The 21,176-nt window shown below is 33.4% G+C and overlaps 1 protein-coding gene across 9 annotated transcripts in view; it reads right to left on the reverse strand.

Moving 5' to 3' along the window:
* The window catches only part of LOC145248871 (acidic mammalian chitinase-like), a 208,571-nt gene that overhangs the window by 41,731 nt on the left and 145,664 nt on the right, over positions 1-21,176 (reverse strand). For 7 of the 9 annotated variants that reach the window (XM_080110625.1, XM_080110624.1, XM_080110621.1 and 4 more), the window contains 2 exons: positions 8,934-9,000; positions 3,242-3,425 (listed from right to left, as the gene is read on the reverse strand). In XM_080110625.1, coding sequence (XP_079966751.1) covers positions 3,242-3,425; positions 8,934-8,994 — 245 coding nt within the window. In that variant the 5' untranslated portion in view covers positions 8,995-9,000. Of the gene's footprint in view, positions 1-3,241; positions 3,426-8,933; positions 9,001-18,037; positions 18,065-21,176 lie in introns of those variants that run through there. The other 2 variants (XM_080110626.1, XM_080110622.1) reach the window with 2 other exon arrangements.

Raw genomic sequence — 21,176 nt, forward strand, 5'->3', positions numbered from 1 at the left:
CAAATTTCACAAAAATTGGCAGAGGACATCTTGGATGATGAAAGCATTGTTGTGTGTAGCCACAAACTACACAGACATTTAATATGAATGGGTATATTAATGTCATTATTTTAGCAAAGGAAGAAAATGAACAGATATATATATATATATATATATATATATATATATATATATATATTAATATGTTGCAGGAATATTATGTAGAGCTTTATTATGCAAAACGGATTCTACATTCTTTCTCATTTTTTTTTTAAATGAAGAAGCAATACTATTTTTTTTAATTACTCCTTTCAAATGGGGTACCATTAGTGGCATGACATTCTTGGATTCCGATGTAAAAATTCTGCATGAGGTTTTGCGACATATTTACCTGTATTGCCTCAATCTCATTTGAAGTGCATTCTTTGGAACTGTTCAAGGTGAGTTACTTTTGAACACTTTCGTTTTAAGATAACCCCAGAAAAATAGCTACATGCACTCAAATCGGGTGAACGAGGAGGCCAAGGAATATTTCTGTTACAAAAATGACACAACTTGGAAATAAATCATTAAGAGCATCAATAGAAATTCTTGCTGTGTGACTTGTAGCTCCATCTTGTTGGAAAAGTGTTTGCTCCTCCATTGCAAAACGAGCAAGCTGAGGAGTGAAAAAGCTATTCATCATCTTAACATAGTGTTGAACATTTACAGTGACTGCATTACCAGCCTCATTTTCATAAAAAAATGGATCAATAATACCTCTTGCAACCATAGCACACCATACCGTTACTTTCTGAGCATGAAGGGGCTTCTCATGAAGCAAACAAGAGTTTTCCTCAGCCTAATATCTGATGCTCACCCGTCCGCAGCTCAATGATAACTGACATCTGAAGGTAAGGTTTACCCCCCCCCTTCCACAATGCGTACCCCCATTGCTTCTCCATTTAAAAAAATGGTAAAGAATGTAGATTCTATTTATGCATAATAAAGCTGTTAAAATCTATTTTTTCAATAACTAATTAATTTTCAAAATCTTCCCGATTCATTGGAGGACCCTGTATATATATATATATATATATATATATATATATATATATATATATATATATATATTTAGTAATGTGATTGATAATTTAAAATTTAAAAATCAAATTATAATTAAATTAAAAATCCGTTTCATAAGAAGGAACAACAACAAAATCAATTATTTGTACGATCGTTTCGGAAAACAGTGTTTTTATTGTGTTAGACATCAAGTTACGGACAATAATTATTACATATAGTTTTTTAATAAACACGGTTTCCTCATCAGCAAATTGTGAAGGGTTTTATTAAATTTAAAAGACACCATAAATAAACCTAGCATTAAAAGTAAGGCAGATGTATCTGGAAAAAATTAAAATAAATGTCTGGATTTAAAATTGATAAGAAAATTAATATGGGTTAGAGATAGAAAAGAAATAGAGTAAAATATAAATTTGGTTTAAGTACAATATATATATATATATATATATATATTACATTTTCACCCCAAACAAGGCACAGTGCCAGTTTGATGTAAGGGGCTACTATCAGGGACATATGTTGCAGGAATATTATGTAGGGAGTTGAGCAGCAAGATGTCTAGTCACATTACACTTGAACTTCTGTGTGTCAGTACAGTTGGGGAAGCAGGAACCTGAAAGTAAATTCCAAAGTCTAGCTGTTCTAGGGAAGAAGTTATTAGAGTATAAGGCTTTCTCACATCTAGGGATTTCTACTGTGTAGGGGTGGGACTTTGCTGTTTGTCGAGTTTGTTGGTGGTATTTACGTCAATGGCTTGTAGTCTGTCGTAGCATCCAACATTAAAATACTTGTAAAACAGGCAGAGGGATGCAATATTTCGTTGATGGGACAGAGTTTGAAGCTTAGATGACAGTTCAGGACCTATCAGGTTGGTGACTCTCTTTTGAACTCTGTCCACGAGTGAGAGACAAGCAGCAGATGCACCATCCCAAATGTAACAACAATACTCCATAGATGGGCGAATGGTGGCCTTGTAGAGGTACAGAATACTCTCAGGCGAAAGTAACTTTCTTACACGATAGAGAGAGCCCACCTTCTTTGCAGCAGCCTTGGCAATGCTCTCGATGTATCTATTCCAACTCATGTTCCCTGTGAACGTTAAGCCAAAAAGTTTGAATGAATTACTTTCAGGTAATGCATCTTTAACCATAGCTGTTGGTAGTTGAGAAGGTTGTTTGCAATTATTGAACGAAACAATCTTAGTCTATGCAGCATTGAACATTACTCTCCATTTTTTCCCCTCATTCCACTACACTAGGTCTTCCTCTAGGGTTTCTACCGTTACCTTGAATATGTGTCCATTCGTTTTTCCCTCGTGCATATTATAGAGCATGGTGCCGTCAGCAAATATACCGATCTCAGAGACAATTTTACCAGGGAGGTCAGAAATAATAAAGGTCCGAGGATCGACTCGTGAGGTACACCCACATTTATATCATATTGTGAAGACATACGATTCTTCTCTTATTTAAGAAGGATTTAATTATATTAAGTATTCGTCCAGTAATACCATAGGATCTGATTATCATGAAAAGACCATCATGCCATACCCTATCAAAAGCCTTGGATATATCTAGGACTACTGCCTTATCCAGTGCATGGTATATACGTTCAGAGATTACAGTTAGAATATATGCAGTAGAACGGGCTTACCTAAATTCATATTGATGGTCGGACAGAAGTTTAGCAACTGTAAGGTGGTGGACTAGAGCTTGATTAATTATGGACTCAAATATTTTGGCGGAAAGAGGGAGGAGGCTAATGGGGGCGATAATTTAATGGGTCCGCTTTTTCGCCAGAGTTCTTATAAACTGGTACCACAGAAGCAGTTTTCCAGCAATCAGGAAAGCATGATTCATTAAGGCATTTTTTGAAAAGTTTGGAGAGAACTGGAGCAACCTCAGCGAAGCATTTTTTTAATAGTACAGCCAGAATGAGATCAGGTCCACATGCTTTTGAGGTGTCTAGGCTTTTTATGATATCATGTACTTAAGAAGCGGTGATTTTCAGATCATCTAGTGTGGTTTCTGTTCGCAAAGGAAAATCAAGGAGGTTGTGGTTTGCTGGATCCAAAGTAGCTGGACGCCTGGCGTTGCCCGGTCGTACAATACGCTTAAACATGATAAATAAATGTTGCGTAATTTGGTGATATGTTTTGAAAACAAAAAAGCTAAAGAAAAAAAAAAAGAATACTTACATTCCTTGTGAATAAGGCGTATCATCATCGTTCCATTCAAACGCGGCCAGTCTTCCATATTTGAGAGCTGCGAATGCATACGAGATGTGCGTGCACAAATTCGCGTCAATATTTTCGGGAATAAACTTTCCATTCCCTGTTCGATATTGGGCCCAGTTTGTATAAAAGCACCACCTGCGTAAAGCTACAATAAATAAAGGAGAATGTCACTTAATAAGTCCGCATCACTCACTATATCTGAAATAGATGGCGCCGCTAACATAAATCCATATGTTTTTTTTTTAATAAAATCAAATGATCCGTATCAAAATTTGAGCCTATTCGAGTTCCAATTATATTCAAGTGAAACCATGGTTTCAAGCTTTCAAGATAATCGAAAAAATCTGAATGTCGTGTGTTGATAAAATATTGCTTTCTGATTGAAAAAGTACTATTCAAGCAGAGTAATAAGTGTTATTCGAACTTGAAACTACAACCAATAAAGAACATCACTCAATATGTCCACATCACTCAGTAAATCCTGTACCTAACATATAAATAGCACCACCAACGTAAATTCATATGGATTTCATAAAGTACTAACCTTCAAGCAAATGCTAAGTATTTATTGAAGAAATAAAACAATATTGCAAAACAAGTGTTTGTTATATTACAATCAAAGCATTAATTTAATAAAAAAATATAGACATCAAAGAATAGTTAATTAATAAAATTTTCTTTTTAAAATCAATATGTAAATTAGTTACTCTTGTGAGTCCTATCACATATACATGAAATGTATATAAAAAAAGATGGTGGGTTGAATTAACTTGAAATAGAGTGTTTTGACTTTATCGTTACTTTCGCATTTGTTCATTTAGATATATATTTGTGTGTACGTGTATGTGTGTATGTGTGTGTGTATGTGTGTGCGTGTGTGTGTGCGTGTGTGTATGTGTATGTGTACGCGCGGATATATATGATGGACTCTCCCGTCGATTTTGACGTGTGAGGTTCCGCCACAACCAACTTGCTCGGAAATCCACACAGATGATTTGTTTATAGTGGTGAAGGCTTTGTGTAGAACCATCCACACTTTTTGGTATTACTGCTGATCTTTGTCGGTGCAGATGATTCCACAGAACAGAGTATACAGTAGACCACATGTTTTTACATTAGAGTTTCCTTCTCCTAACCCTAACCCTAACCTGTCTTAATGAAACTGAGGGGTGCATCTCTCTCAGTTAATTAATGCGCCCCCAGATACCAATCTGGAAATTTCTACGGCTCGGCATGGTACATACAGCGCCTAGCCTTCCCAAATAGTCACCCATCTGGTATTGCTGTATTGTGCATATATATATATATATATATATATATATATATATATATATATATATATATATATATATATATATATATATATGTATGTTATGTAGTCTTATTATTAGATGACGAATTATATATTTGTTGTTGCGTGTTCATCTTAGAGTGTTCATATTGGTAAGATAGAGAGAGGGTACATTTTAAAGGAGAGACGGGAACATGTAATACACAATGAGAGGGGGATAGATATATAGATAGAAGAGATATTGACATTTATACAGTTCTGACAGTACTGGAAATGTTTCTATAAACATTATCTTTCTTTAACATATATATTTTTGAGATGATGATTCTCAGTTCTTTTATCATAAAGAAGGAACCAGTCATTACTTATAATAGCTGAGGGGGGAAACATTCTTAAGATGATAGACACATTACTTATATGAATTTTATACACAAAGTTCTTTTAAGATAAATTCACAATACCTTTGTTTGTAGAATGACATAACACGAAGACGACAGTTACAAAAATATGATGATGTTCATTTATTCCATTCGACCGGTCAATGGTTTCGCATCAAGGAATTCAAAGTTTCTACATTATTTCAACTTGCAACCTTTTGCCTCCAAAGGTGGGTTCCTTCTGACTCCTGTCAGCTCTATCCGACCCTCACTGACTTGGCACTCTCTCTTCACTCTGACGGACCCTGACTACTCTGCCTGTTTGTCTCCTAAAGCTCCAACTGTATTGAGAACTCATCTCTTAACCATGACGTTACTACATGCCCAAAACACGTGCATCGTTCACACATGCTCGCAAAGAAGAATTCTCTAACTTAATTTTCGCCTAACCTATTTTACAATAATGTTTAACATTTTCTATTGTTCGGATCTAGATAACCTCAATTTAATTTCATTTCATTTTTATAAACAGAATTGCATCATCAAATTCCTTTTTCACATAAACAGATATCTAAACTATTTTATGTGAACTAAACAATGGGTAATTCTACATTCCATTTTCAATAGCATATCTGTATTATTTATTTTAAACTCTCCTGAATCTTAATTCCAAACCTAGCTTCCCAGGTTCGAATTATCGGACTATCCGATCTCATTTTTACTTACTTACAAGAACAGGCGACTGTTCTCTAACATTATATATATATATATATATATATATATATATATATATATATATATATATATATATATATATATATATATATATATATATATATATATAATCTTATTTATAGTATTCCAAATTTTATTGGGTTTATATAATTGAAAATTCGGTAACCGTTCATATACAAATAAGCTTTAAGTTAAAATGAGATGACAAACTGTAAGCTTCAAAATACCATATTTCATAATTGAGCATTCATATATTGTTTTAACAAAATCAAAACACCAAGGAATAGATTGATAGCCACAAATAGTGTATTTTATCGTTAGTTACAATTGTTTCAAGACTATTCAGACAAATTCAAACATCGAAGTGATAGAGTGGTTCGATAGGATCCAAAAAAATCAGAAAAGTAAATTCATTATGTTTCCCTTCAATATCAATACTGTTCGAGAAATCACTTAAATTAGCTGAAAAGGAACCAGATGTGACTAAGTTGGAGATTGAAATTATTAAAATAGCTAGAAAAACTTTAATCAGATATAACGATGAACTGTGGACAAGGAAAGATAGAGGGGGCCATTTTGACATCACAATGGGTTCTCCGGATTCTGCACAGGTTACTGACTTGGTAGGCTTGTGCTTACTAAAGGAGATAAACAGAAAACTATCTGGTTTAAATGGGGGGGGGGGCTATATAGGGATGACGCACTATTTATAGTCAATTCCAGTGATCGAATTACTGAAAAAAACTAGGAAAATATCAGAAATTTTTTTAATGAAATAAGATTAGGAATAACAATAGACAGCAATTACAAAGAAGTAAACTTTATAGACATTACTCTAAATCTTAATGATAACACATATGAACTATATCATGAACCTAACCAAAAACTATTCTACATTGATTATCAATCGAATAATCCTAAGTGTATGAAAAAGGCACTCATCCCCAATATTTCTAAAAGAATATCTGAGCTATCAAAGAATGAGACGTTTTGATAAAAACAAAGATTATTACAATGAAGCTCTTTTCAGATCGGGATACCATGGGGAAATAGAATACATGAAGAGTGCAAACAGTAGGAATAACAAACCTAACTGCACAATATCGTACAACATGGCAATGAGAGCAAGAAAGAAAGCGAAGATTAACAATGAATATAATAAGAAGGATCAAAGGAATAAAAACAGGGAGAGTAATAATATCAGTGAAAAATGGAAAAGTAAAAACACAAAGATCGTTGACCATCAAATTTTAATCAAATAAATGTTGGTTTATTTTTTATGAAGTTTTCGTTTTATTGTTTTTTTTTTTTAATTTCAATGTAAGGATCAGTCTTATCACGAACAAAAGAAAAGTACATCTTTACTAATTACAGAATTTTTGCTTTTTCTAAAATACACTTCAGGCATGACCTGAAGCCCTCCATGTAAAGCTCTAACAATATGGAAATTATTGCGAAAATATTCGGTGGCTATTAACTTTAGTTTTTTATATATGTAAGGCTATGTGTAGAAGAAAAAGTATCATCATAAAGACTATTAGTACAAGAAAAATGTCAGGAACAACTAATATCCTGCAGTCCCCGGATTAAGATCTCGAATAGTAAAATGTACCAAATAGAGAGTGCTCAAAGTGGGTACTAGGAATAAGAGAAACAGACACAAGAAACAGGTTTGGTTTAATCCGCCGTTTAGCGAGCATATTCAAAACAATATCCCTAAAGAATTTTACAGAATAATTGATAAAAATTTCCCACCTGAGAATAGATGAAGCAAAATAATTAATAGGAACTCAGTAAAACTATCTTTCTCCACCTCTGCCAACTTAGCCAACACTATAACAAGCTCCAATAATAGAAAAATAAGAAAGATAAGGAATAATAATGTCAGTATTGGATGAACGGATTTTAGAGAGAAACTGTAATTGTAGAATACCTGGCAATTGTCAGTTGTATGGCAAATGCTTAACCCCAGAAATAGTGTACAAATGTGTGATTAAGGCTGATAATATTAAGAAGGTATATCTTGGAGTCACGGGATGCGTCTTTAAGGAAAGATTCAGAAACCATATTGTATCCTTCAAAAATGAACCAGGGAATTAAACTAATAGAGAAGGTGATAATGATAGAAGGGAGGATGGTACAATATCATATATATATATATATATATATATATATATATATATATATATATATATATATATAAAAATTTGTGATTTTTTCCAAGGAATTCTGCCTTTTGGATCATTTTGGACCATTTGGAACTTACCTGTTGGATTGGAAATTTTTAATTCTACCGTGTTTGGATTTTACCATTCTTAGATTTTTTACCCTTCACCGGACTATCCATTCATGTGAAATCTTTTTATCATTTTTCTTTTACCTCCTACTCCTCTTACCTCACCCTTTTTTTAACCAAGTAAGATCTGTGACTTACTTGTAGTTTCACTAAATACTTTTACATGCAAAATCCGATCCCGCATTTTCCTAATTCCTGCCCTCTGATGAGAAGGAGACCCTCTGATGAGAAGGAGAGTATTTCTTCGAAACTCCACGGATTAAATTAAATATGTTTTTAACTCTTTTTCAAGATGTCTTTTAACATGTTTTATTAATCATTTGTTCATATATATATATATATATATATATATATATATATATATATATATATATATATATATATTAGTGGTGACTTTCAAGTAAAAAAAATGTAGATTTTTTTTATCCTTCTTTTTATAAGGAACGTACAGAGTCATTAACATTCAATATTTTATTTGCTATCGTCTAAAAAAAATTTAGAATTATTTTCAAATGACTACGAGAATATTCGTGAAGGACACAAAATAAAGCTTCGGGACAAGATCTCAGTGTAGTATCTGTTCTGATGCTACACTTCACCTTTTCTGTCCTCGGTCAGTGAAGGAGAAATCCTTCATAACCGAGGCATTTTTTCTTTTTGTTCCTATACAGAGGGCTCCATTTTAGAGAGCTGAATTTTCCCCCACATTAAAAACCGACCTCGTGTCTAACTCTGCCCTCGTGGGGATGCAAGCAAATAGGAAGAAAAAAAAAGAAAGAAAGAACAGTGTTGAACATTAAAGAGAGTTCGTTTGTCTACAAAAAGATGGCTTCCTTGTTTTGTGCAAGATTGTTTCAAAACTTTTAATGTTTCCACACTTGGGTGTTACAGAGATGATACGAATAATTCTTTGTGGAACACACATTTCGGACTAAGAGTAATAAAGTCACTTACCTTCTATTTGACTTGTTGCAAATAAAAACACGAAGAGAGAACAGAAAATCTTCATGGCCATTTTCTGCTGGAAAAAAAAACAAAAACAAAAACAGGTGAATGGTGTGCTACGTTCAAATCCAGTTCGTTCTACAGAAACACTTTAAACAAAACCACACTTTGGTTTAACCTCCTGGGAAGGATGTAAAATAAAATAAAGACCTGGACAGTGATAGATTAGTTCGAAAGTCAATTTCGCAAAGCCGTCCAAAACATGTCAGCATTTAAAACGAACGTTAAACCGTTGATGACGACGATGATGATGATGATGATGATGACGACGACGGTGGTGATGGTGGTGGTGGTGGTGGTGGTGATGTCTCCATAAAAACATGTTCCCATCACATCACTTAGTTGGCACCAAGAAGGGCATCCAGCCTTTAAAGGTCCTGGATATGACCTTAAACTATATCCGATGGTGAGGCCCCAGCTTGCAGGCCTTAGGGAGTGTGGAGCCACCCTTTAATTGCCATTGCTCACAGGTCCACTCTGACCCGGAGTGGTAGCACCTGTTAGGGTCCCAACTATGGGTTAAATAGAATACGACTTAAAAAAAACAAATACACTATATTAAAAAATCGTTCTTACAAAATCACCAGATTCGGCATTAAATAACCTGAAAAGGGTTGATATGCTGTAAAACAAAACAACCAAACCAACCAACCAGCCTTTAAAAATCATGTCTCGTTTAAGGAAATAACATTCAAAAAAACTTGAGCAGAGATAAGTTTAGAAGTGATGAACTGATGATGATGATGATGATGATGATGATGATGATGATGATGATGATGATGATGATTGTCCTTATTAAACGTTGCTATTTTTTATTTCTGCTAAGTTGTAGCCAATGTGCTGGTTGGTTGGTTGGTCGGTTTTGTTTTATGGCATATCAACCCTTTTCAGGTCATTTAATGCCGAATCCAGTGATTTCTAAGAAAAAGTTTTTAATAGAATATATTTGTTTTTTGTTTTTTTTTTCAAGTCGGTTTCTATTTAACCCATAGTTGAGACCCTAACAGGTACTACCACTCTGAGTCAGAGTCGACCTGGGAACAATGGCAATTAGAGGGTGGCTCCACACTTCCCAAAGCCCGTAAACTGGGGCCTCACCATCGGATATAGTTTAAGGTCATATCCAGGACACCGCCAATGTGCCCTTTCAGCTGAAATGTTTTTTTAAAAAAGTTGTCGAACATCTGCCAGCATGTAAAATGGGCGTTAAACTGATGATGATGATGATGATGATGATGATGATGATGATTTTCCTCATTAGTATTTTTATTTCTACTAGAATAAATAATAACAGTTTGCCCTTTCTGCTGAAATATTAAAAAACAAACAAACAAAAAAAACAAAAAACAGGTAAAGGTGTGCTAAGTTTGAATCCAGTTCCATATAAACACTTTAAACAAACCGAAACCTAACATTTTGTCCAACATCAATGAAAGTATAAAATAATTTAATAAACAAGAACAAAAATCTTGACTTAATCAACGAAAATTCCATGAGAAAAGTTTCTTTCCTAGAACTCTCTGTCTGTTGAATACTATACTGCGGATCTGCTTCCCCACTGACTATAACATGGTCGTCTTCAAATCCAATGTGAATAGATTCGTATTGAGCCATCCTCTTTGATAACCTAGCCCTACCCAAGTTCCACCATGACTGATCTTGTTGTTTCATCATCTACCTAACAGTTAACCCTTATCCTAGAGTAGCCTCCTGGCCTTGATAAATAGTGACCACCAAAGTAAAAAAAAAAAAAAGACAGAATTTATTGATAAAAACAAAAATACACCAAAAATCTCCACACATCATTTCCTATATGCAAAGAATAATAAAAGGCAAACTGGATTTGAAATATTCTTAGAGATATTGTCTTGAAGACATGTCACAGAATCAAGTTTGGACTTGCAACTGAGGATTGTCCTTAACATTATAACATGAACAGCATTGGATCCTGTACATGTATTAGAGACATTGTGTCAATAACGAGTGAGTCTGCTAGTACAAAGTTTTACATATATGCACTGAGTACAGGTAGAAGTGACACAAATCTTCAAAACAGAATAATTCCCAAGGGTGAATCACAGATGGGTGACATGTAAGGTCAAAACACAAAACAACAGGTGAAAATAGGAATATGAGTCGATAAAGAAACAAGAGTTTTAAATCGGTCTGTCTATCATAGCCGTGTGAAAGGGACCAAAAATAATGGAGTCAGTCCACTCCTAATGCTGTAAGAAAACTTTGAATATTGCCGAGAGCAAAATAATCCCCCACTAAGATCTCTGTTTGCATGTTGCCCTTTTGAGCTAAGTAGATGAGTAAACTAATTATTAGGGCTAGGACAACAGCATATTCTTTTCATTACTTTGACTCTCGACTATATATCCGACACAGTTAGACACAATTAATCAACCGAGAACCACATCACTCTACATAAAAAAACATATAAGATATCAATGAATATATAACTGAGAATCAAAACAAGGAAAAGAATATGCTATTGTCATAACCCTACTAATTAGTTAAGTGAACTTTAGTCTTTCTTTCTCTGTCTGTCTGTCTGTTTGCTTGCTTTCTCTCTCTCTCTCTCTCTCTCTCTCTCTCTCTCTCTCTCTCTCTCTCTCTGGTGTGAGTCAATTCTCTCCAGAAACAAAACCTTAGAAACTCTCAGTGAACGTCTCCGTATTTCTTTCTGAATGGAGGGAAGTTTTATTTGTCTAGCACCGCGAAGGACGGTTCAGAACCAGAGTAGATCAGAGCAAGCAAAGAAAACGAAGCAACCACTAGACGAAATAGCAAAAACAAAGAGAAATGGCAACGATAAAACACCACATATAAAAAAAAATTATTTTGATTTATTTCATTAATAACAACATTACACACGCACGCATTCAATGTATACACATCGGTGTTTCGTGTATGCATAGAAGAGGGGTATGGCAACAGTGCTGTTGTGTATGACATTAAGAGTAAATTAATGTATGTGTATTTTTATTTGTGAACAGTGGACATTGAAACAAGCAGTAGCAGTGATGTAACAGAGTGCAGAGATCAGAGAGAAGGAGCATGATCACGTGGGTGACGTCACAGCCATAACGAGAAGCCACGCATGGCAGGAGAATAAGGGGTAAAAGGTATTTTCTTAAAACCTAAAACAGTTGAAGTTCTTTCCTATTCTTTGTCTCCTTTGCGACTGAGTCTACAACATGTTGGGTCCCAGGTGTCTACATGTTAATGCGTGTGTAAATGTGTGTACTATGTTGAAGTGCTAGTCTCAATAGTATCAACAGAGACTGTGTGTGACATTATTATGTGTACGTGTGTGATTGGCAGTGTAGCATTTTGTATGTGTGTTGGTTTACCTTGTTCTTATCTCACTGAGTGTTTCATTTTACTTCAGTCAAAGTTCTCAGAAATAAATTTATAACTTAAAATATTGCAGCATTAAGGTTTTTTTTTAAAATTCAATTTATAACATTATGTAATGAATTCTTTATGCTGCAATATTTTAAGTTATAAATTTATTATATATTTACTAAAATATATTGTCCTTTTCTTTCCAGTTTTAACAACTAGTCCTTTACTTTTTCATGTTTAAGCTTAACCATATCACTTTTCATGCTTGCATTTTTCTTTTGTAATCCATGATTCTTCCAGGTTTCCAGTAAATTCACTTGTTCTTTGTTTAATTTCAGTCTTACTTTTGGTCCCCATAAGCATAACATACACATATGTAATAACAATGTACGGCGCTCGTCTGCTTTCAATAAAATCACCCCAATTATCTCCATTTCATTCTTTCGTTCTCTCTGTTTCACTTGTTACTTCTCTTTTCGCGAGAGCAGTGAATTGGTAGCAACAGTAGTCGCTGAAGCGACATGGTTGCTATAGATACCAGTCATAAATAATGTCGCTCACCTCCTTACGTCTTTTATTTTTACGATTTTGAACACCAGTAAATTCGTCATAACCTTTGTTTTACTGAACGAAAATTGAAAAAAAATGTCACAATATAGTTGAGAAGGTGATCTATAAAGTAAAATAATTGTTTGAAATTTGGTCGAAAAATGAGTGAGCGGTGAAGCTTTAAAGCAGTTCTAAATGACTAAAACTGCCACTTAGCCATATATTCAAACACGATAGTGTTTGAATCATATATATATATATATATATATATATATATATATATATATATATATATATATATATATATATATATCAAAAATGGTAATTAGTAAAAACCCGAAGAAGATGCTCAATACTATTGCAGAGCAAACATATTTTTTTATTACCGCTTTATTTGTTTGGTTACACATGTTTCTGTTACCGTTGATACGATTCGGTAACAGAAACATATGTAACCAAACAGATAAAACGGTAATAAAATAATATATATATATATATATATATATATATATATATATATATATATATATATACAGTCTTTGTTAAGACATGCATCTAGGAGAAGGAAACTCTGATGCAAAAACCTGCAGTCTACTGTACACTCTGTCCTGTAGCAGTCATCTGCACTATACAATGATTAGCAGTAATAACAAAAAGTGTGGTTGGTTCTACACAAAGCCTTCACCACTATAAATAAATCATCTGTGTGGATTTCTCAGCAACTTAGTTGTTATGGTGGAAGCTCATACACCGAAATCGACATCACACACACACACACACACACACACACACACACACACACATATATTTGTATATATATATATATATATATATATTTGTATATTTTGGCAGCAAGTCATTATTCAAGCACGTCAGATTGAACACGGCAGAGTTAGTTATTCTTTTTTCCAATTTTTCTGGATATCTTTTTCGATTGGTCAAGCGGTCATTTTTATTTCAGCTGGCACGTTGTATATAATGGCGCCCAAAAGTTGTTGTTTAGCCATATTCTTCTCAAATGCTTTCTATCGGTGCATCCGATCGTCATCAGGAGCGATTGTTGTTATCGTTTTCTATTTCTTTTTCTTTGAGGCTCAGTGTATTTGCAGATTTTTGTTTGTTTTTTTTATTGGTTATAAAGGTGGGTGCAAGAGGGTTAGGAGCGAATTTTTTTTAAATTTCGATTTTCTTATTTTATATTTTATTTATTTAGTTTCTTGTTAGTTATTAAATACTGTTAGTATATTTGTCCCAGTGTTAAATGAGATCCGATCGAGCGGAGGCATTTGGACGATGTCAAAACACCGTTAATACATTACCCACACAGCATCAGCCATATAGCGCAATGGTGAGAAGCCTTGACTGTCATTTGGGCGGTCAGGTTTCGATCCTGGCTTGACACAGTTGCCTGTCTAGCCACACTGATGAACTGTGAAACAGCGAAACAGTACTGTATGTGAATGACTATATATGTATATATGTGTGTGTGTGTGTGTGTGTGTGTGTGTGTGTGTTAGCTAGCATTTGTTCATTATACTATTTGTTTTAACAGCAACAGCATGTTTTAACATGACATGTGAATTTTATTTCCTTATCTGTGTCAGTAGGAGCTGACGGTGGTCTAGTGGTTAACGACATGGATTGACGACCTGTGTTTTCCAAGTTGTATATATATATATATATATATATATATATATATATATATATATATATATATATATATATATAGAGAGAGAGAGAGAGAGAGAGAGAGATAAATTACTGGTAATGTATTGGATTTTTAAGTTTCCAAACCCAAGTTTTGCATTCTCTGAAATATTGTCTTGCATTCTAATGTATGTTGGCACCACTTGTTGAGAACTGCACATCTATTCTCACAAATTAATACCTAGATCAGGTATTCCCAACCTATGTTCCATCAAACCCTGAGTTTCCTTAAGAACTAACCAAGTGTTCCTTCAAGAGATTTTTTTTTTTTTTTTACATAGGCATCAACAGTTATCAAGGCCCAGAGACCACTCGAGAATAAAGGTTAAGAGTGTACAGTAGTCAATTGAACGGCTCATCAAGAACTTGTTTACATTGGACTTGAAGACGATCAGATTGTAATCAGCTGGAAAGCAAAGTTGAATGTCGCATAAAAAAAAATACACATTTTATTTTGGGTCAACATATTTTTGTTTGTATTATTTTCATTCTCTTTAATAAATTATTTCAGTTATTTTTCAATTTTGAATAAACTGAGAAACGGTCCAAGTTATTATGTGTTTAAATAAGTTGTCAGAAAAAAATACGTTGATTTATTTTTTTAAATTGTCAATAAATTTCAGAAAGACATTTTTCTTTATCTAAACTGGTTATAAAAAGAAAAATGTTGCTTGCATTACCCAGTAAGGGCGCTTCAGACGATTCACTGAACAATGAACTAACCGTTTCTCAAAGAGTGAGGTTGGACGACTAAGAACTGCACAGGGCCAACATAGAACGAGTCACCTCAACAATGGCCTGGACCAGGGTTCCCCAACCAAGAAACATTGGGGTTCCTTAAGAGTTTGCCAAGTGTTCCTAATAAATAGGCTGAGTGTGACATTAAAAAGTACATTTTATTCTGGGCCAATATATATTTTTTCGTATTATTATTCTGATTGTTATTATCTCTTCAACAAAATTTATTTCAGTTTGTTTTCAATTTGGAATAAACTGAGAAACGGTTCAAGTTATGTGTTTGAACAAGTTGTAAGGAAAAAAAAAAATGTTGATTTATTTTTTTTAAATCATCAATAATTTTTTATGTAAAATATCACGTTTAAGCGTATACACCTCCTAATATATATATATATATATATATATATATATATATATATATATATATATATATATATATTTATAAGTGAATTTAGTTTACAAACAAATGGCTACACATCAAGAGAGATGTCCTTGGCCTGACGAAGCGATTCCCTTACTGGGTTTTCGCTGAAACATGTATGCTTATGTGTAGCCATTTGTTTGTAAACTAAATTCACTTATTTTGGCTCTGTCTAAACATTGAGCACTCTTTTGGTGGACACACTTATATATTTTGTTTTGAACAAACAAATAATTACTACCAATACAATATATATATATATATATATATATATATATATATATATATATATATATATATATATATATTGTATTGGTAGTATATATATATATATATATATATATATATATATATATATATATATATATATATATATATATATATATATATTGTATTGGTAGTATATATATATATATATATATATATATATATATATATATATATATATATATATACTACCAATACAATATATAATCATTGTATAGTGCAGATGACTGCTACAGGACAGAGTGTACAGTAGACTGCAGGTTTTTGCATCAGAGTTTCCTTCTCCTAGATGCATGTCTTAACAAAGACTGTATATATATATATGACTTCTAATTAATCAATTTTTGATTATGATTTTCTATGTCTCACTGACTTTAACAAATAGGGTGCATACCATTATAACTATTTGCTAATATTTTCTCCTCTAAACAGATGGTAGACATCGAAACCCTATAGTATAAGGAGTTAAAATTTTTAAAGTGTTCTTTGTCTTACTTAGAATAATTAAAATCTTTGATATGAAACTCAAACCTTTCACTTAAAAAAAAAGAAGTTTTTTAAATTCATTGAATCACTATAATTTGATATATATATATATATATATATATATATATATATATATATTTTGTGTCCAGAAAGTTGTTAGATGAGACAAGTCATTGGTACCGTCGGTTTCAAGCCCGATAATTAGGACCGTTTAAGATATCCTTATCAAGCTCTCTTCAGCCAATATTCGTCGAATATTAGACGAATATTGGCTGAAGAGAGCTTGATAAGGATATCTTAAACGGTCCTAATTATCGGGCTTGAAACCGACGGTACCAATGACTTGTCTCATCTAACAACTTTCTGTACACAATATATAAATATGTTCTTATATTTCGGAGTGTCCTTTTAATTGAGTACTGTGCTGGATTTCTTTATAATATATATATGTATATATATATATATATATATATATATATATATATATATATTGGGATGGATGGCTCTCGTCTGGGTGAGGCCCCGTGTTTTGACAAGCTTCTGGGTTTGACCATTACTCCTGATCTGAAATGGAACACATACATCAAGTCTGTTGCCAAGGTCGCTGGATAGATGGTGGGATCCTTCTACCGCTCCAGAAGATATCTCACTACTGATGCAATTCTCTATCTATATAAAAGCCAAGTACGTCCAAGGATGGAATACTGTTGCCATATCTGGGCAGGAGCTGCTAAAAACAGCCTATCCTGCCTTGACAGGGTACAAAATAAACTTCGTGGCTTAGTGGGGGATACCCTTTTCTCTACCCTGCAACCTCTCTCCCACAGAAGAGACGTTGCAAGCCTATCCTTGTTTTATCGTTATTTCCATGGCAGGTGCTCGTCTGAACTCCAATCTCTGGTCCCCCCTCACCAATCTTTCATGAAAAACACCTGTCTAACTGAATCCACTGTGAAATATTTCCCTCACTCTTTATCTATGCCTAAATCAAAATGTGGATTCCATGAACAAAGCTTCTTTCTTAGAACTGCACGCCTGTAGAACTCTGTTTCGTCTGCCTGCTTCCCACCTGACTACAACTTGGATGTCTTCAAGTCCAACGTTAACAAATTCCTAATGAACCGCCCCCTTAAGTAAACACTTATTCAAATCTCCACACTAACGTAATGTACTTGCAATAACCCTTATTCCTGAGTGGCTTCCGGGCCTTGATAAGTGGTGATCACTGTGTAAAATATATATATATATATATATCAGTATCAAATATGGCAAAATTAAACGGTTTATCCACAATGAGCTTTGAATTTAATTATTTTTTTCCTCTTTTTTCTTTTTTTCGTCGATAAAATTCAGAAAGAAATATTGCCGTCCAAAAATTTCCGAAAAAAATATTGCTTGCCTTATAAAGGAGAAATAAATCAATAAACTTATAAAATATTTTCTTATGAAGGGATTCTTTAGGAAGCCCTATTATTTGGAAGATTCCATGAAAGTAAAGGAGTTTAGAAACATTGGCTTATTACTTACTTACCTGTGATGTGTATCTCCTTTAAGATGCTCACGTTTGTGCCAATCAAAACTTTAATCTATATTTATAGTCAAGTTCATGAGAACCAACAACTGGAAAGATAAACGTCATTATTTGGCAAGATGTTCGACTAACCAATTAGAAATGCAGAATTTGAGGATTTCCAGATAAAATTCTCCATTTTCCTTCTTCCATGTTCAACAGCGTTTTATACATTATAGATTAATTGTTTTATATATTAATATATTAATTGTTTTATATACGGATATTTAAATTGTTTTATACAGGGTGACCCAAATAAAACGGGCCCCAACTCTAATAAGGCCCCATTTCTTAGTGTTTTGTCCGAACGAAATTTAACACAGTGTATTCTTTGTACCAGCTCCCACTAGGGGGCTTGGTGTACTCACGGTCGTTGATTCTGCCATGTCCTGTAAAATGAGGGCAATCGGTGAATAAATAATGGAGATATTACGTTTTTTGGGGGTCACCCTGTATATTGATATTAAAATTGTTTTATATATTGATCTGTTAATTGATTTATAAATGGATATTTTATTGTTTTATATATTGATATTTTATTATTTCATATATTGATATTTAATCGTTTTATATATGAATATTGAATTGTTTTATATATAAATATTTTAATTGTTTTATATATTAATATTTTAATAGTTTTATATGTTAATATTTTAATTGTTTTATATATTGATATTTTAATTGCTTTATGCATTGATATTCTAATTGTTTTATATAAGGATAGTTTATGTATTTTATATATTTTGATTGTTTTAAATATTGATATTTTAATTGTTATACGAGTTCACTTAGTTTAATTGTTTTAATTATTAATGGTTTAATTTTTCATTAATTATAATTTAATCGATTTAGTATGAATTTAATTAGCTTATTTGAGAACAGATTTTTAAAAAATTATTAATGATGTAATTTTATTATTAATATTTGATTTGATTTAAATATTAATAGTTTGGTTGTTTTATATTGTTTTGTATATTAATATACTGTTGCATGTATACACACACACACACAAACACAAACACACAAACACAAACACAAACACACAAACACAAACACACAAACACACACACATACACAAACACACAAACACACACACACAAACATACACACAAACATAAACACACACACACAAACACACACACAAACACAAAACCACAAACACAAACACACACACAAACACACACACACATAAACACACACAAACACACAAACACAAACAAACACACCCACACACACATAAACACACACACACAAACACACATACACACACAAGCACACACACAAGCAAACACACACACAAGCACACACACACACACACACACACAAACACACACCCACACCCATAAACACACACACACACACATACACACAAACACACATACACACACACATACACAAACAAGCACACACAAACACACACAAACATACACACACAAACACACAAACAAACACAAACACACATACAAACACACACACACAAACACACACACACAAACACACACACAAACACACACAATCACACACAATCACACACATACAAACACACACACACACAAACACACACAAACACACACAAACACACACACACACAAACACACACAAACACACACATACACAAACACACACAGACACACACACACAAACACGAACACACAAACACACACACACAAACACACACACAAACACACACAATCACACACAAACACACACATACAAACACACACACACACACACAAACACACACACAAACAAAAACACACACACACAAACACACACAAACACACAAACATACACACAGACAAACACACACACACACAAACACAAACACACACACACAAACACACACAAACACGCACAAACACACACAAACACACACAAACACACACACACACAAACACACACACACACAAACACACAAACACACACAAACGCACACACACACACAAACATCACAAACACACAAGCACACAAACACACACAAACACACACAAGCACACACAAGCACACACACACAAACACACAAACACACAAACACACACAAACACACACGCACACACAAACACGCACAAACACACAAACACACACACACACACAAACACACACAAACACACACAAGCACACACAAACACACACAAACACACAAACACACACACACACACACAAACACACACAAACACACAAGCACACACACAAACACACAAACACACACACACAAACACACACACACAAACACACAAACACACAAACACATATATATATATAAGTTAAAAGTACAAAGAGTAAAGTTACATTGAAACTTTATTACATTATCACATCAATAAGGGTTACAGAAAGCGAAAAAAGGGAGAAACCTCTTTAGGCTATGGCATTTCGAAGCTAAATCCTTCTCATCAGATGAGATGAAAAGTCGGCATTATGCAAAAAATAATGGTAAAAAGAATACACCCTGTTGTTATTCACTTGATAATTTAATAAAGTTCCTATATAATTTTAATCTTTACCCTTTTAACTTATTCTATTTTTTGCTCTTCTTAATCGCTTTTTTAAGAGCTTTTTTTTTCCTGGTAGGTTTATCATATTGAAATTTTATTTAAACTTAATTTTATAACTATATATATATATATATATATATATATATATATATATATATATATATATATATGTATGTATATATATATATGTATGTATATATATACGCACACATAAGCAAATTAATTTGCCAAACAGAACAGTTTTTCACCACTTTTATGTCTCTTTATGAAGATTAAAATCGAGATTTCATGATACTAAACCTCATGTCTGGAATCCTTTCTACAATTTGGATCAAAATCCATTACATGATTTTGGTTCTAGACTGCCACATTTGGGCAGGATCTGCTAAAAACAGCCTATCCTGCCTTGACAGAGTACAAAATAGACTTCGTAGTTTAGTGGGGGATGCCGTTTTCTCTTCCCTGCAACCTATCTCCCACAGAAGAGCCTGTCTTTGTTTTATCGCTATTTCCATGGAAGGTGCTCGTCTGAGCTCCAATCCCTCGTCCCCCCTCGCCAATGTTTCATGAGAAACACGCGTCTGGCTGAAACTACTGCCAATAATTTT

This window comes from Euprymna scolopes, chromosome 27 (genome assembly GCF_053919585.1).
Source record: "Euprymna scolopes isolate OS-2025 chromosome 27, ASM5391958v1, whole genome shotgun sequence".
Classification (NCBI taxonomy): domain Eukaryota; kingdom Metazoa; phylum Mollusca; class Cephalopoda; order Sepiida; family Sepiolidae; genus Euprymna; species Euprymna scolopes.